This window comes from Podarcis raffonei, chromosome 4, assembly GCF_027172205.1.
Source record: "Podarcis raffonei isolate rPodRaf1 chromosome 4, rPodRaf1.pri, whole genome shotgun sequence".
Classification (NCBI taxonomy): domain Eukaryota; kingdom Metazoa; phylum Chordata; class Lepidosauria; order Squamata; family Lacertidae; genus Podarcis; species Podarcis raffonei.
In genome coordinates, this window is record NC_070605.1 from 40,363,593 (window position 1) to 40,386,316 (window position 22,724).

General features: G+C 40.8%; 1 protein-coding gene across 4 annotated transcripts in view; it reads left to right on the forward strand.

The window, feature by feature from the left end:
* EPHA3 (EPH receptor A3) overlaps positions 1–22,724 on the forward strand; it is a 201,079-nt gene that overhangs the window by 169,215 nt on the left and 9,140 nt on the right. For all 4 annotated transcript variants that reach the window (XM_053386346.1, XM_053386344.1, XM_053386343.1 and 1 more), the window contains 4 exons: positions 6,308–6,493; positions 17,352–17,413; positions 18,167–18,376; positions 20,188–20,337. In XM_053386346.1, coding sequence (XP_053242321.1) covers positions 6,308–6,493; positions 17,352–17,413; positions 18,167–18,376; positions 20,188–20,337 — 608 coding nt within the window. The remainder of the gene's footprint in view (positions 1–6,307; positions 6,494–17,351; positions 17,414–18,166; positions 18,377–20,187; positions 20,338–22,724) is intronic.

The following is a 22,724-nucleotide window of genomic DNA, read 5'->3' on the forward strand; positions in this document are numbered from 1 at the left end:
GCACCGGTTTCCACAAAACCAGTGTATGCAGGATCTTTGCACAGCAGGAGAGGTTTGTGAATTGTATCCAAATGCCTCAGTGCTTCAAACATTTAGCAATCAGAGACATTACTGAAGAATAAGTACAGAATGAAAGCATTCCAGAAGACTAGGAGTTGTTGCAAAAACAGCAGTTATTTGCCTCTTAAAGGCTTTCAAATTTATTTTGGCAGAATAGTGCTTTTGTACTTACTAACTTACTTAATTCATTCCTTTATTTTACCCATAGCCCACGCCTCTGTCCAAAGAGCTTAGAGTGGCTTACATGTGGTTCCCAGACAGTATAATAGTAGCAGACCTGCTTAGCTTCAGCTGAAGAACTGAATCACACACCTCCAGGCTGTGTGCATAGACTCACATGTATTTGTGTGCATGTAGTTGCAGAAGGAGACAATTTGTCTTACCACGTATAAGGTAGAGGAAGGCCTTACCACACATTACTCCGTGAGTTAAAGTGAACAATTGCCCTGACTGCAATGGGTTCAGATAATCATTTTCCACCAAGAATACCTAAAGTTGAGCCGCCACCAGCTCCTTGCCCCAAATGAGGCCGAAAACCAAAACTCTCAGGACACTGAAATGCAAAAGCAGCCAACGGGATGGGAAGGAGAGAGAAAAGTCAAATCATGTTACAGAATTATGGTGATTTATTTATTTTTTCATTTTGCCCCACAAGAGTGCAGTGTTCTCCATCCTGTTATATCCAGGCTAGCAGTGGCATATGTGTTATGGCCATGGTTGTTTTGAACTAGAAAAGAGATTGATAACATATTTGTAAGACTGCTGGTAGTTTCCCCTGAATGTCTTGTTCCTTGCTGATAAAGTTCACAGGTATAGTGTAGACTCCTTAGCTCAGACTATTTTCTGCAAGAGATTCTTGTCCGATACTCAAAGAATCTCTTCTAACGATCCTCGTCAATTCCATCTGCCTCTGCTAACTAGTACCACTTCTCAGGGTCCTGATAAGGGTTACAACAGCTGTTTGTAATTCTTAGCAGTTAATTATACAGCAGTAAATGCTAAAACCATTTCATCCTAAAAGCTTTAAAATGTTTTTAAAGCATTTAAAATGAATTAAAATGATACTTTAATGAGCGCTTAACAATGGGTGCTATGGGTCATTTTTACAACTGACAATCAAATCAGCAAAGTAAACTGCTGTGCAATCTCTAATTAAAATGAGGGCAGACATACCTTGTAATCTGTGTTTATACGGTTTGGATTTACAACAGGGATTCCATTTCCACCACTCCAAGGCATTCCACTCCCCAGTGCTCAAGACATGAAAAGGTGCTTTTAAAGTGTTTTATGGTTCAGGTGCTTTTCAAAGTAACCCCATGAACGCAAACCATGGAAACGTGAGAGGGCATATGAAGCATTTCCATCACTGTTTTAAAGGACACCATAGCACTGGAAAATACATTTTATTTCAAGTGCCTAATTTCCACCCATTATTTCTGATTTTTAATCTGGAATGTTGTACACGGAGTTCGCTGCATCATGCACTTTTAGAACCTAGGAGGCAGAGCTTTCGTTTTTCTAAATCAAATTCCTAATTGTTTTCTGCCCTTGTTGTCAAAGGGAGAGTTGGGAGTTGCCAAGCAAGGCACGTGTATCTCGCTCTGCTCCTCCTCCAATTCCAGTTTCCTTTCTGCACATGTTTATTGGGACAGGAAGTTGTATGATTTAATTTATCCACAGGATACTCAACACGCACTGTTTATCACTTGCCTTTTTGCTTTCACCTGCCCCTTTATTTTGAATCTTGGTCCACATTGTAAGGTGAATGTGGCTCCTCTGACTTTTTCTTAAAGAGCCTGTACTCAGAGCCTGACTTCATGTGTTTGCACTTCTTTGTGCACCTGATAGTGAACGTGTGGGCAGAGGTAGCAATGGGATCTGCCTCCCACCATCTGTCCACTGAAATGCATGTCTGCAATGTGCACTTGAATTAGAAGAGCAAAGCAATGCCTTAAAGTTATTGTAAAAACCTGGACTGATCTGTGTAAACGTCTTCCTTACTACTACAGTCATGCCTTGGAAGTCAAACACAATCCGTTCCGGAAGTCCATTTGACTTCCAAAAATTTGGAAAGCAAGGTGTGGCTTCTGATTGGTTGCAGGAAGGTCCTGCAGCCAACTGGAAGCAGCGGAAACCCCATTGGATGTTTGGCTTCCAAAAGTAGTTCACAAACCGGAACGGTCACTTCTGGGTTTGTGATGATCCGGAGCCAAAACGTTCGGGGACTAAGCTGTTCAACTTCCAAGGCACGATCGTACTGTCTTTTCATTCATCATCAACCCTTATCAGTTCCATATATGTGAACATCAGGCTTCCTGTGGCTTATGAATACCATGGGACTAACTCTATTGTGAGGATAAAAGGACAAGAAGAAAGAAATGCAGTTGCCCTGAGCTTATTGGAGGATATACAGAATGCAATACGCCTCAACTGTCCCAATTTAAGTGGGACACCCCATTTTTAGGGGCTGTGCTCTCACGCAAGTCACCTGGCTCCTGTAAGATCACATCCCTGAAAGATGCATGTTTGGGGGGGCTGTGCTCTCACATGAGTCACGTGACTCACATAGGAGTGCAGCCCCCAAAGATCGGCATCCTGGTTTTACTCTGGTGCAGGTTGGAGGGTATCGAATATAGATATAAATATAGATATGAGTTTAAACAATCTATTTTAAAAGACAAACGTTCATTATATAGATGGATATGTGTCAGATAGACACATTTGGAAAATATCTTGGCCTAGGTTCTTAAAAAACGAGTGATGGTCCACAAGGAGTCATAATTTGGCATGATGTGTTTGGTGCCTCATATCATCTGTCAGGTACTGCCTTCTTCTTGAATTAGCATGTCCTGTAAAATATCATCTTATGCTTATACAGTCGTACCTTGACTCCCAAACACCTTGGGAGTTGAACGTTTTGGCTCCCAAACAATCAAAAACCGGAAGTGCGTGTTTCGGTTTTCAAACATTATTTCGGAAGCCGAACGTCCAGCAGGACTTCTGCGAAAGCCACGCTTTGGAAGTCAAACATTTCAGAAATCGAATGGACTTCCGGAGTGGATTATGTTCAGCTTCCAAGGTTCGACTGTATATCCTTTAAATAACTAGTCCTAACCAATGCTTCCTTGAATACTGTTCTGAATTAAGGCTTAACAGTCTGAGCTCCAGAGCTATTAAGCCTAGCAGGGATGAATTACCTGGCTCTCATTAATGAGGGCTTCAGCACAAAATGTTTAAGCTTACATTTGTCTTATCTGAATAGGAAATGGAATGTCACGGAGGGCCCTGTGCAGAGCAGAGTTATGATTTAGAGCATACCTAACTAAGAGGAGAAAACAATTGCATCTACAACTCATCTGTTTGCAAATTCTCAACAAAATGCAATTGATTGAGGCAGCAAGTGCCTAAATTAATAGAAATGTCCAGTGTCCCCTGAGTAGATTTAAATCATGTAAAGCTGTTCCAGTAATATCTATCTGTATCCTTCTATTTCCAGACAGTCCAAATTGAAAACAAAGTTCAACCCCTGCTGTGCATGTGATTTGAAATGAAATTAAAGCCTTATGGTGTTTTTTTTCAAAGGAAATCCATTATAAGCTATCAGAAGTGAACAACGTGCCTGTTTGAATGGTTGAGGAGTAATTATTATTATTATTATTATTATTATTATTATTATTATTATTATTACAATTATTACATCTTGTTATAGAACGTACTATGCCCAAAGCAGCAATAAAATACAGATGATTTTCTTTTGTCACCTAACTTCACAACAGCTTGGTAGTAGCATAATTCTCATTCACAAATGAAGACCTGAGCTTGACAGAGAGCAGGCTGCATCAGATTATACATCACAAACCTTTCCTGCCATTCATCTGGTGCATTTTCCCACCTCTGATGCCCCTGACAGCCGTGTGTGAGCATGCCATCCCAGTTGTGTGTACATGTATAAAATCCAATGCACTATGCCCAGGTCACGTCAATCTCCAGATTTTGTATGGCATATCAGTTACTAAGTTCAAGCTTAAGTGGCTTGTGTTTTAAACATGTATGTCATATTCAAATGAGATGTCTGAGACAACGGGAAGTATAAGAGGCATGCCAGATAGGCAGAAATGTAAGGCTCTCACTCCCGCACAGCACAACTGGTTAAATGTATGATGATGATGATGATGATGATGATGATGATGATGATGATGGGAGCAGCCTAGAGTGGTTGGGGAAACCCAGCCAGATGGACGGGGTATAAATAAATTATTATTATTATTATTATTATTATTATTATTATTATTATTAATGTATGGTTCTATCAGCAATTTCCCAAGCTCTTGGCTGAGACATCCCAACATTCAATCAACTGAACAACGCTGGGTTTATTTCTGCTCTTCTTCCTCTGTATCTTAATCTTGCTAGGTTTTCTCAACGCACATGTTTTACTATGAACATGGCATACTGACTTAATTTAGGACTCCATTAATCCCTCTTCACCTAATTATAGCTTGCATTGCTTACACAATTGCAGTATGTAGGGTTTGAATTTATCAACCATTTGGTAAGAGGACCTAAACATCAAGGCATCGAGGCACCACTGTATAGCTTGGAGCATGTTGTTATTATTCAGGGCAATCTATATTCTACATAAGCTGCAAAACAGCATAGGGGGAATGTAACAAAAACATAACATTTCTCCCTGAAATTCAGACTATATGTACATACACCCACCCACCTGCCAGTGGACACTTCTGACTGTGTTCTCAGGCAAAGAATTCATAGATAGGTTTAATAGCCGCATTTGCTCAAATGATAAATAAAAGTTCCTCTGGCTGTCACACAATGTAGGTGTAAGAGATCAGCAGCTTATAGCAGTTACGACCATTAAGATACATAGGGAGAGAAAGAAAGGAGAGAGAAAACTAAAGAAAATATAGCATCAAGCCTCCACAAGATTTATTGCAAAGTGGGTTTTTTGCCCCTCTGGTGTCATGCTTTGATTTTCTGCTCTCATGGTGTCCTAACAGTATCGACCTAATGCTAATATTTGAATAGAACTGCTGTTTGCCTTGAGTAAAGCATGCTGGCAGATGTGGATTATTGTAGAGGTCAGATTTTTATTCATCAAAATCCTTGTTACAGCCTGTATAGCTTCTTGAATGCATGTTTGGATCTCTAAATAGTCAGTTTTTTAAAAAAAATCCCCAAAAGCTCATTTTCAAGCTGAATGGCCCTTTTTGACCTACAATGAATCAAAAAGAAAATATAATGCAGTGCAGTGTATGCTAGGCTTTTCTATACCACTTTAATGCCAGCAAGAATGTTATCACTTCTTAGCAATGTCAGCAGTAGGCTATAGCAGAGAAGCTGGCTTTTGAAGACAATTGTTAAAATTCTATGTGAATTTGTCAAGATGAAAAATCATCACACTGTCACATGGTCTGTGTTCTTCTTGACCTATGTGCCTAAATTAGTCACATATAGATATTTACAGCATACAGTACAACAGAAATCTCATCTGTTGCTGACACTTCCTGTCAGGGATGTAGCGATGGGTGAAGAATTACTGGTCTTTGGCTGTAGATTTCATTCCTATATAGAAAGCACAGCACTGACTGAATTGTAACTAAACTATGGAAGTACTGGCTGCTTTTTATTTGGGGGAGGGAATGGTTTCACTTCCTTGACTTGTTGGCCAAGATTGTGAGGTCTTTATCAAATGGCTATCAATTCCTAACCTGGAATTAAGACAAGTTGTGCCATAGGACAAAGTGTCTATTGCTTCATCTATTGCATAATGTCATTTGTCACTTGGCATAATCATTGTGAAATGAAACTGTCACAAAACTTTTGCAAAATGACCGTACTATGAGAACTGTGTGAAAATTCTGTTTTTGCTGAAGAACATTACTGTAAGGCAGTTTAGTTGTCGGTGCCATAGTTTTGAAGAATCGGAACTGAACAATGTGAAACGGTCAAGCTCATTCCGGAAAAGGCTTGCTAAAGTTGCCTTGTTGTTGAAACAGTCTCAGGGTGATTATCTGAAGGCAAATGAGGCCAACACACTGCTGAAGTAAAGAAGGTTTCACTCTTGTTAGTGCTTGGAGGAGTGACTGGTTGGGAACCACATGTTATGGGATCCATGATAGTAAAAATGTCAGTTTTTCAGTGCCAATTAAAGCGCAGTTTTCTATGTTTTGTCATGAGCTGTGAAATGAAAAAAAGTGTTTCCCTTATATTTTGCTTTTATTGACAGGCGAGTTTGGAGAAGTATGCAGCGGTCGTCTAAAACTTCCTTCTAAAAAAGAAATCTCAGTGGCAATCAAAACTCTGAAGGTTGGTTACACGGATAAGCAGAGAAGAGATTTTCTTGGAGAGGCAAGCATCATGGGACAGTTTGATCACCCCAACATCATCCGATTAGAAGGAGTTGTCACTAAAAGTAAGAACTGTTGTCTACTATAGGACTTGGGAATCTCAGGCACCGGTGCAAAGTGTTGCCATTCAGCCCTCTCTTTCTGTCTGGCCCATGGGACTCTCCTGAGGTCATGACATACACACACACCCAACCTAATCTTGCTTCCACCAGACCACCCCTTTCACCAGCCCTGCTGTGCCTGCTCCTGGCATAAATATGTCCTCGAATTGTTTTAATGCTTCTTGCTTGCCTGGACAAAGGATAGAAAGACATGTATAACTTTTGTGCGCTAGAATATGCAAAGGAAGTAACCATATCCATTGCTTTGCCAATATTTGCCTCTGGCCATGCCTACCCCAAAGGCTCTGCACAAAGCAATGTGGCCCACATGCTGAAAAGGGCAAGCTACCCCTAGTCTAAACAGTTGTAATTGAGAATGAATCAATTGAAATAAATAAATAAATAAATAAATAAATAAATAAATAAATAACCTTCAAAAAAGGCAGGGCAATTATTTGAGCTGAAAGTTGAATAGATTTACCTGAGTTTCTGTATTTGAAGAAAACGCTTTGGGTGATATGAAGTAGGAAGAAACTTGTAGAAATACTTAAAGTCGGCTTGTGTATGTTGTAGCATACTGCAGATAGTGTATAGAAAATTGTATGGAAGACTCTTAAAGACCTCCTCCCGTGACTGTCATGGAAAGGGTTTGCCTTAATATACCTCAAAAGAAGTTGATCTTTGAATCAAGTGGTGGAAAATCACATTCATAAGCTGCAAATGTCATCTGTCTGTGGCCAATGACTTTTCATTAAAACTCTCAGAAACTGCTCATCTGATTTGCACCCACAGGGAGTAATTTGAAAATCCATGGTCTGTAGGCAAGGTATGAAAGGTTTATGTGAAATGTAGTTCCTAAGATATCTAGAATTCTCTTAGCTGCCTAGTCCTAGGTAGGGGTGGACGATAAATTGATATTTTGACTCTTACCAGGATGAACGCCAGACCGCGATAAAAGTTTCAATTTTTTTTGACCCTGTAATATATAGCGAATGCACTGTCCAGCTGGCCTTACAGACTTACAGTAATACCTCTGGTTACAAACCGTCCTCCTTGCAAATGCTTTGGGTTATGAGCTTTGCTAACCCGGAAGTAGGTGCTCCTGGTTGCAAACTTTGCCCTGGGTTGCGAGCGAAAATTGTGCACTGGAGGCACGCAGCAGGAGGCCCCATTAGTGAAAGCACACCTCAGGATAAGAACGGTTTCTGGTTATGAACAAATCTCCGGAACGAATTAAGTTCATAACCAGAGGTACCACTGTACTGCAAAGTAAATGGCCGTTTCCTGCCTGCCCTATCTGCAAGGCCCTCATGGAGGCAGCATGTTTTCTCCTGCTCTGCTGGGGGTAGGACCCAAATGAATGGCTTCAAGCGACAAGCAAGGACTAAACAACTGGAAGAACTTTCTGACAGTAAGAGCTGTTTTGACAGTGGAAAGGACACCCTTGGTAGGTGTACACTCTCCTTCTTTGGAGGAGAAGCAGAGGTCGGATGACTGTCTGTAACCTAGTTTTCAGGAGCCATGTGGCACCTAGATTGTCTACCTGACTTTCTAACAAGGTGTTACCATGGGTATATAAAGCCCTTAACAGAACAGTAATATATTCTCCAGAAATTTTTAATAGTTTAGTTAAGCATGAGTAAATTTTCATTTAATTATACACATCAAATTTAGATTTTTCTTTTAAAAAACATTTCCCCAGATTATTATAAGCTCCAGCCTTATTTCAGACATATATTGAGATACGGCAATGTTTCGCTGGTGATATATCGTGATAATACCAGATATCACCCAGTCCTAGGCAGTCTAGTCCCTATGTGACCTCCCTTCTTTTGGCCACTGCCAGCCAAAGAGAACTTGACACTATGTTGCTAGACAGTATTGATAATCCTTGAGCTGTGAATGTTCTAGTCTTACTTATAGGATGCTTATAAGTCACAATGACTCCTAAACACCGAGGCAGTTACTTAATGTAGAAGCAGTATTTTACATCTTAAGGGGCTACGCAACCGTCTTTAAACTTCTGGAATAGTTAAATATATGCTACAGGAACCCACAGTCTTGCATTCTCTTATGGTTTTGGAGAATTCTGTGTGCTATACACCCTCCTGTGGTGATAATGATGATAATGCTTTACAGTTGTCATTCAAGATTAGAAAATACCGGGATCTGTGCTGAGAGTGATTGCTCTTAAACAGCTGCAGGCATTCTGGCTGCACTTACAAAACCATACTGCACATTACCTCATGGTGTCAGCATCTGGCAGATATTTGGATAGCCACAATTAGGCAGCAAAAAACCATGTGGCAATAATTGGTCCATGTAAAATCTTAATTTCATTATTTATTGCATGGTATTTCATATGTATTTTAGGAGCCATAAGAACAGTACAAAGTGGGCAAATATTAGTTCCTGCCTTGCAAATGGCCAAGAATAGCATTGATAAATTGATTAGCATAAAATCGAATCCCGTATAGATATTGCTATCACAATGTAGATGACAATTTCATTTTTTTAAAAAGAAAGAAAAGGGGAAATTCAAAAGTTTTAAAAACTTTTTATGTTTACCCTATTCAAATTGGATGTTTACACTAGATATGCTAAGAACATCTTTGCTTAGTCTGGAATGCATTAAACATCAGGAAGAACTTTCTGGCAATAAGAGTTGTTCGACAGTGGAACAGACTTCCTCGGGAAGTTGTGGACACTCATTCCTTGGAGGTTTTTAAGCAGAGGTTGGAGGGCCATTTGTCATGGATGCTTAAGCTGAGATTCCTGAATTGCAGGGGATGGGACCAGATGACCTTCAGATTCTCTTCCAACTTGACGATTCTATAATTCTATAATATCTGATGAATGCAAGAAGTGAGACCTTGACCTTTTCATTCTTTACCTGTTCATTGTCATGCTCTATCAACACTGTGCTAGGGAGTTGAGGAAAGAAGGGGTCAATTAAAAGGAAACAAAATGTAGAAAAGGTCACACAAGGTTCAATAACAGAATAAACTATGTATTCTTGGGGTAAAGGGGCTGAGCGGAAGGGCAAAAATGTTCCGTAGGGAGGACCAACCGAAGCATGCAAAGGTAATAGTGGTTTGGAGGTCATAGAAAAGATGGGTGGTGAAGAACAATGGAAGAAGCTGCGCCTAGTGCAACCACTTAGTAAGAAAACAAATAAGACATTCATCAGAAATCATAGAGCTTATATATGTAGCTTAGTGTTGTAGAGCCCTTCAGGATCTTGTGTCAGGGACCGTGCTGAGGAGGGCTGCACTGAAGAGGAATGGTGGGAGCCACCTCCTCCCCCTTCTCCTGCTCCTGAATCTTCCCAGGATTTGGAACAGTGGTTTGCAGAGGGGCATAGTTCAGAAGGCAGAAGCTGGGAAATACTCGATGGGGAACAGCTAGGAGAAGAAACACTGGAAGAGAGAGGTTAGCAGATTCATGGTCTTTGGACAGCATTCCTCCAGCGCTTTCCCCAAGGTCGAGAAGAATTCCTTTTGTTTGATCTGCTCATTTACGGCCACAGGAGAGGAAGCCGATTCCCCAAAGCCTGACATCTTGTAGGGCATCTAGTCCAACCTACTGTATAATGCATGTCAGATGCAGGAGGCAGCTGCAGCATCCCTGACAAATGGCCACTCAATCTGCTTAAATACCTCGACTGAAGGAGTGCCCACCACCTCCCAAGGCAGACTGTTCCACTGACACTTCCATCCTTTTGTTCTAGTCCTGCCTTCTGGAGAAGCAGAGATGAGATCTGCTCCATCTTCTACTTGGCGGTCCTTCAGATATTGGAAGAATGTATTGATTTTGAAGCATGACTTTTGCTTTTATGAGAGGCATTGGAATGGAGCTTGGGGTAGAAAAGCCACTCCCAAAATTATAAGTAGGAAGAGATCCCGGGGGTTAAGAAACCAAAACAGCAGTCCACAGCCATGATGAAATAAAATCAATAGATTTCTTGTTTGGGTGTTGTCCCAGGAACTTATTAAAAAAAACAACTCTCTGGGCACGTTAACCTATAATGCCACATCAGTTTTTCCTGGTACCCCAACACATTACATTGAGTGGAACAACAAGACAAGAGCAACCCACAGGTAAAATCAAGTTGATTTTCTTGGGATATTTCTTGTCCCAGGAGCTTTTTGTTGACAGAAAGAACTGTAAATGGTAAGTGACTCAAATTTGTGGTCATTGTTTACTACCTTGTGGGTAACAATGCTCAACAGAGGAATAATAATAATAATTCTGTGCAAATTTTGCAATGAAAAATGCTGTGGTTGTGTAATTTGCCCCCAAAGGTCTGAGTTAGGACTAGATTTCCCCCTCAATCAAAGTGATTTTTCACTTGGACTTTTTGCAAACATTCTATTATTCATAGTGTCATTTCTTCAGCAGTTAGAACGTTTATGAGCACTCCATGACATCATGGCAGGCCAGCTAATCACTACCCGATGCTTCACTACCACAAAAGGCCTTAGCACATTACAATTCAGAGTTGTTTAGAATATATATCAGCTAAGACATATAACACAAGACATTATTGAGGGGAAATGTTTTTGGCCATTGCTGACATTATTATTATAAATGTTCTTGCTGCTTTCAAGAAGGTAATTCAGATACATGTTTTGCATTATCACTAAGATGGCAAATACTTAATAGATTATTTCTTCCTGCATCGATATGGTACAATGATAAATTCTCCAGTGCTTTTGAATTTTACTGGCAATTATGTAGAGCTTAAAGGTAAGCTGGACATAGTTCAAGAAAATAGTTCAAGTTTGTATATTATCCATGGGTGTTCTTTTTGAAAGGAGTCTGCCAAGCATACCTTCCAAAATATATAAAGCACATGATAAATAGGCATTGGGACCGTTACATGGCAAACCCAATTTTGATGGATGGCCCTTAGAAAGGAACTGACTGTTCATGCTGATAGGTTCGTATGGACTAATTCTTGACCTCTTGCATGGCAAATGTCTGTAAGGAACCCTACTTGAACCCAGAGGCACACATTCACTGTTTAGGGACAGTGTCTCTTATTACTCACTAGAGATGCGATAAGGTGTATGGGTGAAATAAGACCTCCGACCATTCTTCCAGCACTGAATTATTCCCCTGTAACATATTTGTTTCTGTGCTGAACTTTCCTTCCACACTGGTCTCTAGGGTGTCCTATAGGCAGCAGCCCTAATAGCCAACACACATGTTCTCCTTAGTTTACTAATAATTTACAGCAATTTGTAGCAGTTTAGTATAATAAATTTTAGAAACACTGTTGACACAAGTTGTTATCGTGTAAATGGCTGCATTTTGATAAATTAACACATAACGTTTCTTTAAAAAAAAATACGTAGGTTTTCTTTGGAGCATATGTTTCGGATTGCACATACATTTCCAGCTCAGTGTTAGTGAGAATTTCTCTTCAGAACAGGATAAATAAGGCAGGAAATGTACGTCTAATGATTTGAAAGGCTTTTGCTTCTTTCCTAATTTTAGACTACTGGCACATTATCAATATGGAAACATTCAGATTGTAACCAGGCAACTTTGGCTTTTACTTGTTGTGTAAATTCATCTCATAAGCATTGCTTGCTACCAAATGTACAATGTTCCACTCAGTTTCTTTTTATTTAGAGTTTTGAAACATACTAAGGCATGTGGGACCTATAACAAAGTCTTGCTGTCTATAGCCATTCCCCTAGAGGAATATTCCAGACAGGAACATGGAATAGGAGCCTTGTTGTACTGTTTAAGCCTCACAGTATGGGGGTAGATGAATGGGGTTTATGGGTGGAGAATGGATAAAGGACACTTTTTCCTCCTTCCCCTATATAAGTCTACTTGAAGTAAGCCCCATTGATTCTGTGTAGTTTATGCCCTTGGTGAGTACAGCATTAAACCCTTAGCCTCCCCTCTCCTCACCCACTCCCTCTCAACTGCCATCAAGACTTTGTATGTTCATGGCTTCATGTCAGTCAATATGGTTGAGTTTTCTTTCTTTCGTTTGATTCACAGTGATATGTACTTCTGCCTAGCAAGGGTGTCACCTCTGTATGTAGGTGGCCCTGTTTCATGTGCAAACTGATAGGCATTCAGTCCAAGGAATTGGCTATTAGAGGAAACAAGTATGGCACTGCAGCAAATGGTAGTGGTGTATCCTCACATCCTTTAAGGCATGGTCCTGTTCATTGGGGCTGCCAGCTAGCTATGCCTTCCATCTATCAGTGGCACTATCCTACTCCTTCCCCCCTTCCGCCTATCAAACCACCTGTTCTTCCTTCCTCCCTCCCTTGATTTTTTTGCCACTGCATTAGTGGTGGAAGCTTTTTTGCTGCCACTTCATCTCATCTTCCGTACCTCACTCTGAGGAAGGACCAATGGGGTCTTCCTCTAGAGTAAGACATAGGCATGATCCCTATTTGGGCCAGCTCTGCTTTTAGAACTTTGACCTCATTTAACAGTGGTGTACACAGAGTAACATTTGTCCTTTATTTATCTTGCATCTCTTGAACAGATTGCTGTTGAGCCTAAAGATAATTTTGTAAATATGCAATGAAATCTATTCAAAGGTCTGAATCCACATTTTATTGTCATTGGAATGAAACAGTTTGTTGAGTTTTGAGACTGGGGAGCAATATTATGAAATAACATCCACATTTTTATCTGAATAAAAGAAGATGACATGGAGGCTTAACTGTGGCTGGATCTAGACACATAAAAAAACCCACTTCAGTTTAAAGCATTGTAAATTTAAACAGGGAAAACAGGTAGAGAAAAACGGGACTCCACATTGCCAGCTGATGGCACAATGTTATATCGCACATACAATGCATATCAATCGCTTTTTCTTTACCAGTCTAGCTGAGACCTGAGAGCAGGAAGCAACTAATGAGTCCTGTCAGCAGAAGCTGACAAGAACTTCTGCTTGTGCAATGGGACTTTTCCCCCTCCCATGCCCCCTGAAATTGGCTTTAGGGGGTTGGGAACACCCTCAGAGCAGCACATGGTGACGGGAGGGAGATCGAATGCTTTAAGGCAGACGATATTCCTGGTGTTTCTCCCTTTTCTCCCCCTTAAATCAATAATCGCACAGACAATCTTGTAAAATGTATAAATAACATTTGTTCCCACAGAATACTTGTTGAAGAGTAACAGATAACAGCAGCTTTCTTCAGGCAGGTTTAAAATGGTAATTTGGTGACAAGTACATACTTAAGTCTAGCTTAAATGTAGTTGAGCTTTGGAGCTCAGATTTAGCAGATGTTCTCACATTTCTGGTTTGGTGGTGAAGAGCTGAGGAAAAGGCAAAAAATGAGAGGATGTGCCTGGGCAAGTAAGAGAAGATATATAGCTATGCCTTCTCCCTGTCAGGGCACAGTGGGAGTGTCTCTAATGGAGTTCTCTCTAGCAAACGTAGAGGAAAATTCTGTGCGCTTCAGCTCCTAGCATGTGAATTGTTGGTTTGACTGCATTTTAAATATCACACAAAATTTCCTGAGAATAACATTGAAATCCTCTCTCTGATATTAATTATTTTATTAAAACATGAGATCCCATAAAAAATGATATGAAGTATGGCAATCTGTGGCTTCAATCCCTTTGCAACACCTCTGAAAGGTGGTAAACATTGTTTTGTTCATATAGCATAGAATGTGCATGGCAATTTACAAGACAGTAATTTAACTTTCGACTATAGGTCTGTATTAGTAGGGATACCTCAGACTAAATAGGTCCGTAGCCATTTATAAAATGGAAATTGTGCACTGCCAGCGTAGTCCTGTAATGCCGTACGAGCACATAATTCTGGTAGCTTGTGAATTATTTGCAGCTGTCATATGGTTATTAATAATTAACTGAATGAACATTATGCTGTATTATGCCATGTATTTATTGATTATGAATGGAAAGCCATGGAGGGGGGCGGCATTATCCCTAAGGAGTTAAAGCAGTTGCTAAGTGGATTATCTAGTGGGGTTTTTTCTGGTTCCCAAGCCATAACTCATGTCAGACCTGACCAGAAAGATCTGAAAGACTGAGCTTTGTAAAGATTCATTGGAGCATAAGCACGGCAGTGTTTCTTCACAAAGGACACATGAAAGAACTGTGTCCAATTGCCATTAGGCAGTGGAAAGGCTGTTAGGGTCCTGAGTAAGACCTGCTACTCCTGAACTACTTAATGCTTGTGATAATTAAATGTAGTATATTTGCTATTAGCTAATTGTCCAGGGACGCGGGTGGCACTGTGGGTAAAACCTCAGCGCCTAGGACTTGCCGATCGCATGGTCAGCGGTTCGAATCCCCGCAGCGGGGTGCGCTCCCGTCGTTCGGTCCCAGCGCCTGCCAACCTAGCAGTTCGAAAGCACCTCCGGGTGCAAGTAGATAAATAGGGACCGCTTACCAGCGGGAAGGTAAACGGCGTTCCGTGTGCTGCGCTGGCTCGCCAGATGCAGCTTGTCACGCTGGCCACGTGACCCGGAAGTGTTTGTGGACAGTGCTGGCTCCCGGCCTATAGAGTGAGATGAGCGCACAACCCTAGAGTCTGGCAAGACTGGCCCGTACGGGCAGGGGTACCTTTACCTTTACCTTTAATTGTCCAGGCAAGCACATTATGTGACCCATGAGAGCAGCAAAATAACCAGAATGTAGAATGGTGATGGGATAAAATCAGACCAAATCTTTATTGACAGCAGCAGGCAAGGGCAAGGGTTGGCATGGCATTGGGTCCCAGGATCAGTTCATCATTCCACAAGCCCCAGGTTGATGGAATGGGTCTGCTGGGTTTGGATCACTCCAAACCTGTATGATGGAAATCAGCCAGTGTTGAACCTTGCTGTGGTGCAAGCCAAGCAAGCAGGGTCTCACTGGGGGACCAGGGTGCAGATTCCAACCAGTCAGATACTGAACCCATGCTTGGGTTTGCTGTGGTCAATTCTCCCCTCAGCTCCCTTATGCCCCCCCCATACTATGTTGATCATAACCAATGCCATTTCTGCCCTCATACAAACAATGTCCTTCCGCCTAACAAAGGAATGCCATAATTTCATTGAGGGAAAGGTGGAAAAAACCCCAACCAAGTGCCAATCAGGTTGAGAGAGGAGGAAAAAATCCTGTCCAGCCCTGTCAACCAACGACCCAGAATTGCCCAGTGAAGGCTCTAACCTGAGGGTGGGAGGGCGGGAAGCTTTCAAAGCAAAATGGCTGTGAGCTTCAGGGGGAGCAGCCTTATATAGGCTTTCTCCTCCCCTCTTCAGCAAGGACTCATGGGGCAGATTTTCCCCATGAGCCCATCACACAGAGAGAATACTGGACAAAACCTTGACCAGTATTTTGCTGCAATCTATGGGCCACAGTGCCGCCGGGCCAAAGTGCCCCATGCTTATTGGGCATGGAATGAGGCTTAGTCACAGGGAAGCAGGATGGTATACTGCCACCATACGACCATGTCCTTTTCTGCCCAAAGAGTGAAGTAGGGTTATATGCAGTGGGCTACTGATGGAAATATTTCCTATGTGCTAAGATTTCAGCAGTGAAGTGGCAATTTCAGACGAAAACAAGCATGGAGAAATCTATAATTATGAGCAATGGTTGTGATTCATCCCCATCCATCTGTGTATTTCTTGTGTATGTTAGTATATTGTCAAATATTCCCCTATTGTTTGCTCTCCTGCTGGCGTTGTCTGGCCTCTTGTCCCCCTGGCTCATTTTATGATCCTAAGCATTCTTAATTGGAAGTAAATTGTCTTGAAATCAATAGGATTCACTCCCAAGTAAATGTGTTTAGGATTAAGATGTTGGCCTTTGAGCCCTGTGGTGACAAGTTTGCTTTATCCCTGAATAATTGTGATGATTTGCACCGATCTCCTAGGACAGAAGATAAAATAGATTCATATAAATAAACAGTCCTTTGTTGTGATTAAAGAATTATCTTCTGAAATGCTAATATTATAGCTGCCTTCATGAGACCCAAAATGAAATGCAGTTGCATATAGCCTTGCTATAATAGGTCAGAGTTGCCATATTGCTTCAGACCAATAGCTCACGTTAACCTAGCATTCTGTCACTGACAGAAGCAGCAGCTTCATAAAAAGTATAGGAGAACCTTCAAGTTGAACATGTTTGCAGCAAACCGGGCATGGGAACCTCCCCCCCCCCCCCGACGAGAACCTCTTTCCCATATGATTGATCTGCTGGGTGAGGTGTGTGGGGGTCATATGTCAACCGTTGGAGGGGAGGGCCAAAAGTGAATGGGTCACACCCCTCTTTCTGCCACCTTGCCTTCTTCCTCTCCTTCCAGGCTTTCTGAAGCTGAGTGAAATTAGGCTGAGGGCTTCATGTCATCCTCAGGCCCACCCCTGTTCTAAATCATACAGATAGCCATGCAAACAATCCTGTTTATGCCCCTCTTCTGTTTGGAGAATGCTTTTAGGATGCTGATCAAACACCAAATGCTATTAGCCGTTTTACCATAATACAGCTCTCTGCATTTTGTAGAACTTAACTTTTCTCTTGTTAACCCTTTACTTTATGATGATGATGATGATGAATTGTTTTTTATTAAAGATGTTATTGTGTTCCCAAATAGTGCAAGTTCCTAATTAATTCTATAGGAACACAAGAGTGGCTTCATGGTAGGCTGAGGGGAACCATAGGCTTGACTTCTTTCCATTCAAGTTGAAAGGGAATAACCTAGATAAGCCTGGCAGGACAGCTTGCTCTATGGGATTAACCCCTTCATGCATGCATTAATTAGACTTAAGCATTTTGGTTATAAGGTTGCTTATCCTACAGAGTGATTGTGCTTAATATTTCCCCCCAGGTAAACCTGTCATGATTGTTACTGAGTATATGGAAAATGGCTCTTTGGATAGCTTCCTGAGGGTAAGTACCCTGTTTATTCTGTGGTGATGCCCCTGGCTTCATAAATCAGTGTGACTATACCATTATTGGTAGAATTTCAGAGTAATGGCTACCATAGTAAAGGTTGGTTGCATATATGTAAAAATATCATAAGGATATGAGTCTACTGCTTGCCTCATAAGGAATTATAGGAACACAGGAACATCTTGTACTCAGTCAGGGTATTGTCTACACTGACTCGCAGCAGCTGTCCAGGATTTCAGGCAGGGGCCCCCATCCTGCAAGCCTGATGCATGATACCTGGGCAACAAGGAAATATATGCACCTACTGCATTTCGCCAGAAGAAAAGAATGAAATTGTATTACACTGTGAAAAATAATATTGAGTCACAGATAGAATGTGCCCATTTGAATCCATTATATATGTTTATAATCATATTTTGTCTGCCTTCCTGTGTATCTGCTTAACTCGGAGTAGAGAATTAAGGTTTTCAGTGAAATTAGGCCCCCACAGTCGACTGGAGTGGGGGGAAATCAGCCCAAAGGGAGCTATATAGTCTGAACTCATATAAAAACTGTGCAATAATAAAAGGACAGATGAAATTACCCATGTCTCATCCGACAATGCCTGGGACAGGTTTATTTTCATTATAAGCACTGAGTTTTGGCAGAGCATTTTCACAAGGCAGGTTCCCAGTGACTTTGATAGAATGTGTGCGGATACAGGTCCTGGGTGCGCCGAAGATCTGAAAGGCTGTTGTAAATGTCTTACAGAAACATGATGCTCAGTTCACAGTCATCCAGCTAGTGGGAATGCTTCGAGGAATTGCATCTGGCATGAAGTACTTGTCAGATATGGGCTATGTCCATCGTGACCTGGCTGCCCGCAACATCCTCATCAACAGTAACCTGGTATGCAAGGTCTCGGATTTTGGCCTCTCCCGTGTTCTGGAGGATGATCCAGAAGCTGCCTACACAACAAGGGTGAGTCCGGTGATCTGTGAATGATTACTAGGAATCCTTAGGTGTTTGAGAGCCAAATATCACATAGTGGCTCTTCAACAAGATCATTTATGTTAAAAGAGGGAGGGAGCGAGGGTGGGCACACATACATGACCACAACAATTCTATTCTGTCAAAGACTGTTCAATATGACTATACACTTCCTCCAATATTCCTACATTTCTGGCTTGGTGATGAAAAGTTGATGAAGAAATTAAAAAAGGCAAGGATCTGCCTAGGCAGGTAAGAAAATATATATGCTTTAATGTCGTTTAACCACCCTGCCAGTTTCACAAAAGCCAATGTTGAAGGTTTTAGAAACACATAATTCTGCTCCTTTGGGCCTTTACAATCTTCTTTCTTTCTTTTCTCCAAGAAGCTCAAGGCTGCATACATTCTTTCAGGAATGGCTCGCCTAGTGGGACAGTACTGCAAAATAGCCTCCCAGCAGCAGTTCTGGGATGCATACAGTGCTTCCCCCTATGCATCTGCATGGCACCAACCTCACTGCCACCTTGCCTCTTCCAGGAAGCAACAGGGATGCTGCTGGCGGGAGGCTATTGCTACAGCTCTACCCTGCAGGGCGAGCCATGCTTGCATAGTTCTGTTCTCATGCTAAATGCCATCTGGTGAGATTTGGTTCAAAAATATGTATTCTGGAATCTAATCATGCTTAAGATTGGAATCCTATGCATATCTATTCCGCAGTAAATCCTAGGCAAGTGTGTATACAATGGCAACCCATGTCTATCAAAATGGAGAGAAAATGTCAGCAGAACCCGAAAGATGCCCAAAGTAATAACAACAGTTTCTTTGTGGTTCTGTATATCATATTAGTGGCTGTTTTGTGACAGTCCTACATAGATTTATTTATTTATTTGGTTATTTAAAGCAAAATGTGTATGCAGCCCCATAATGCATAGTTTCTGGGTTGCTTTACAATAAAAAGAAAAACAAATTAAATGCAAAATAAAAGCATAAAATAGCTAAAAGTCAGCAACAGAGATTAAAATAAACTTTAAAGAGTACTATCTAGACCTGGCAAGTGAAATTGGGGTTTATGTGTTTTCCAATGGAATAAAGAACAATCTGACATTGGTTTCCATACCATGTTCTTTTTCTGCCAGGAATCCCTGTGGCATAAACAAGTAAACAGCATCAGGCAATGGCATCAATTACATGAGGTTACTACAATAATTTAGTATTTGCCAGTGGGGTCCTGCTCCAAGTTATGGCCTCTAGGGAAATAAGGGCACCATTGCCTTTTCTAAGGTGGTCCTGGAGTTATGAAATGTGTTCCCCCAAGAAATCTTGATGGTTCTGATTTCTTTTCAGAAGCTGGAAGACTTTTTAGTTCTCTCAGGCATTTGGGAATTAGATAGATAGATTCCCTGTTGGTTTTATGTATTCTTTCATTGTTGCTACATGCATTTTCAATTGCATTTATTTTTTAAAAAATATTTTTAAAAAATTTGTGCAAACATTTGAAAATGTATTTGTTGTAAAACTGTCAAGAGACAGTGTAAATAAATAAAAAGTTACTTACACCACTGTCAATTCTTCTTACAAGCTACACTCAAACTGGGTCCATTTCAGTTTTCAGGATGTTGAAACCATTCATAGAATGAGTTTTGCTCATAGTCATATCCTCCAACGATTTGTCTAATTTCCTTTCAAAGTCTTCAGAGTTGGTGGCTATCGTCACGTCTTGTGGTAGCAAATTCCATAGCATAAATGTGCACCCCACTGCCTGAGTCATTATTGCTACTTTACACAATGCTCTGTGTTTGTAGGGAGGCAAGATTCCAATCCGATGGACATCTCCAGAAGCCATTGCTTACCGTAAATTCACATCAGCCAGTGACGCGTGGAGCTATGGGATTGTTCTTTGGGAGGTGATGTCCTATGGAGAAAGACCATACTGGGAGATGTCCAATCAGGATGTGAGTATACTGTGAGAGGAGGAAAAGCATAAGACAAGCTGGTGCCTATTTTTAATTTTGGAAAACCAAATGTTTGAAAATCTTACTTTCTCTTGAAAAAATATGTGGCATTTCTATATAAAAAAGAACTTTTGAACTTACAGGATAAAGGAAGCAGGATGATTCAAGTTACTCTGAGAATAATTGACAAGTGCTTTTACATTAGTTAGAATGTTTTACATCTTTTATAGAACTTTATTAAATGTCTCGTGATCCCTTTTGGCTGTATCTCTGCTGAGCTTTTCTAGGAGTATACTGGGCCAATTAAACTGCCTAAGAAAGAGAGGAGGAAATTGTGTTTAAGAGTTTAATGAGCAAATGCCTTCGGATGCAGTGAGCAGATAACATGAAGTGATGGTTTGATTTGTTTAGAAGTCTTTTACATAGAGGTTCATTTAGATAGCTTTGAATTTATTGCTGTCCAACTTCAGAAAGTTAAACAGATCTGCCATCCCTTTATGCTTCTTTGGAATATAGTATTTCCCAAAGCCGTTTTAAAAAACATACCATATTGTTCCCTTAATTTAGTCTAGATATGTTCCACATGACTCAATTAAAAGCTACCAATTCTGACCAGCTCTATACATGTTTTACAAATGGGAATAAATTTTGTGCATAATATCTTACCCTAATGCTAAGCAAACATACAGTAAAAGCAAATGAAATCAGGCACTTTTTACCTAACAAATGGGGATATAATCGTGGAATACACACGCCACAAACACACACACACACACACACACACTGGCTGCATCACAGTGTAGTGAACCCATGTTGTTCACTGCTTTAAAATGACTCTTTATTGAACAGGTTTTCCAGTCTATTAATATAAATATATAACATTTTCCAGTCTATTGATTATTGTTAATAAATTAGTAGCCTGTGTCCCTTCTACCATGTTAATTCCATCCTATCTTCAATTGCCAGCATTAGCCATGCAATAATATTTGCACCAATGTTGCCCTTGGTTAGCTTTAAAATAAGAGTCTGAAATGGCTATGTAAACCATGATTAAAGGCAGCTACGGTTATTATTAACATTAGTGTAAATGTAACACCTCACTGTGGCAGTTGTTAACTCTGAAAGGGGAGGGGAAGGGAATTTCTTGTAGGTCAGGGAATGCTTTTAGTTTCCTAGCTACAGTTTATAAAAAGACCAAGAAATGTTATGTTTGCACTAGCCCCTAGTTATTCATATAACTATTGGCTGTTAGTTGTTCATATTGCCTGGATGAGTTAACCATATTGCTTAACTTGCTGGTTTAGAAATAAAGAATTGCTGCCCTGACAATGGAAATTAGAAAATGGAAACTAATTTCCTAATTTGTTCCTCCTGAAATGTCAAGTAGGAAGCAGTTGTTTGTGATCTGCCACAGGGCGTTTGTTAAGCTGCCTGCTGCTCTTCAGTCATTTTCCTAAAATGATTATAGAAAGTCAAAATCTGGTTGATTTCTCACATGCAAACCACACAGCCACAACCTCTCAAGCCAAACCCCAACGTGGCTGGAAATATGCTTGTTAAGACAATCATGGGTAATCTAGCTTTATTGCTACTCCACATCCTTGTTAGCCCCTTAACCCATCTGTCAACAGTAATCTAACTCTATCTGCCGTGCGATGCAGAAATATGGAAATGTTCAGTAAAGCTGGATATTTCTGCAATTATGTGGCGTTAGCAACTGCCTCTGCAACTTTAAGTGCGTATTTGAATATCGCTTGCTCGTAGAGGCAAGGAGCACTCCCATTAAAAGGAGAAGGGATAACTACTTGTGCTAAGCTACTAGCTGCCAATGTAGCCTTGATAGATGAATACTGCCCTCTTTCTGTGAAACAATTAATATATAGATATATTTATATATACTGATGTTCTCTCCCTATATAGAATTCTGTACCTATGAAATAGTCCCAGAGTTTGCATGCTTGTGTCTTTGTGTTAGTGAATATTATGTAAAACATCCTAGTTGATAATTAGATCTTAAAATGTAAGGCCTCTTTATTGGAGGGAGGGCTGTAGCTCAGAAAGAGAGTGCATGATTTGGATGCAGAATGTCCCAAATTCAGTCACTGGCATCTCCAGATAGGGCTGGGTAGACTCTTGCCTGAAACCCACTGGAATTTCTGTCAGGGCTTGAAGGCAGTACTGAGTTATACAGACCAATAATCGGGCGCACTCTGAGGCAGCTTCCCATGTTCCTATGATCTCAAACAGCAATTCCTGAAAGACTGTTGAGGAGGAGGGGGGGATGAGTGGGTAGTGATCTTCCAGATGTTTTCTCTTTGGACCAATTAAGCCTGTATTGTAGGAAATGTATTAAGTTGACTTGCATTTGGTCTAATCAAAGCTGAGCA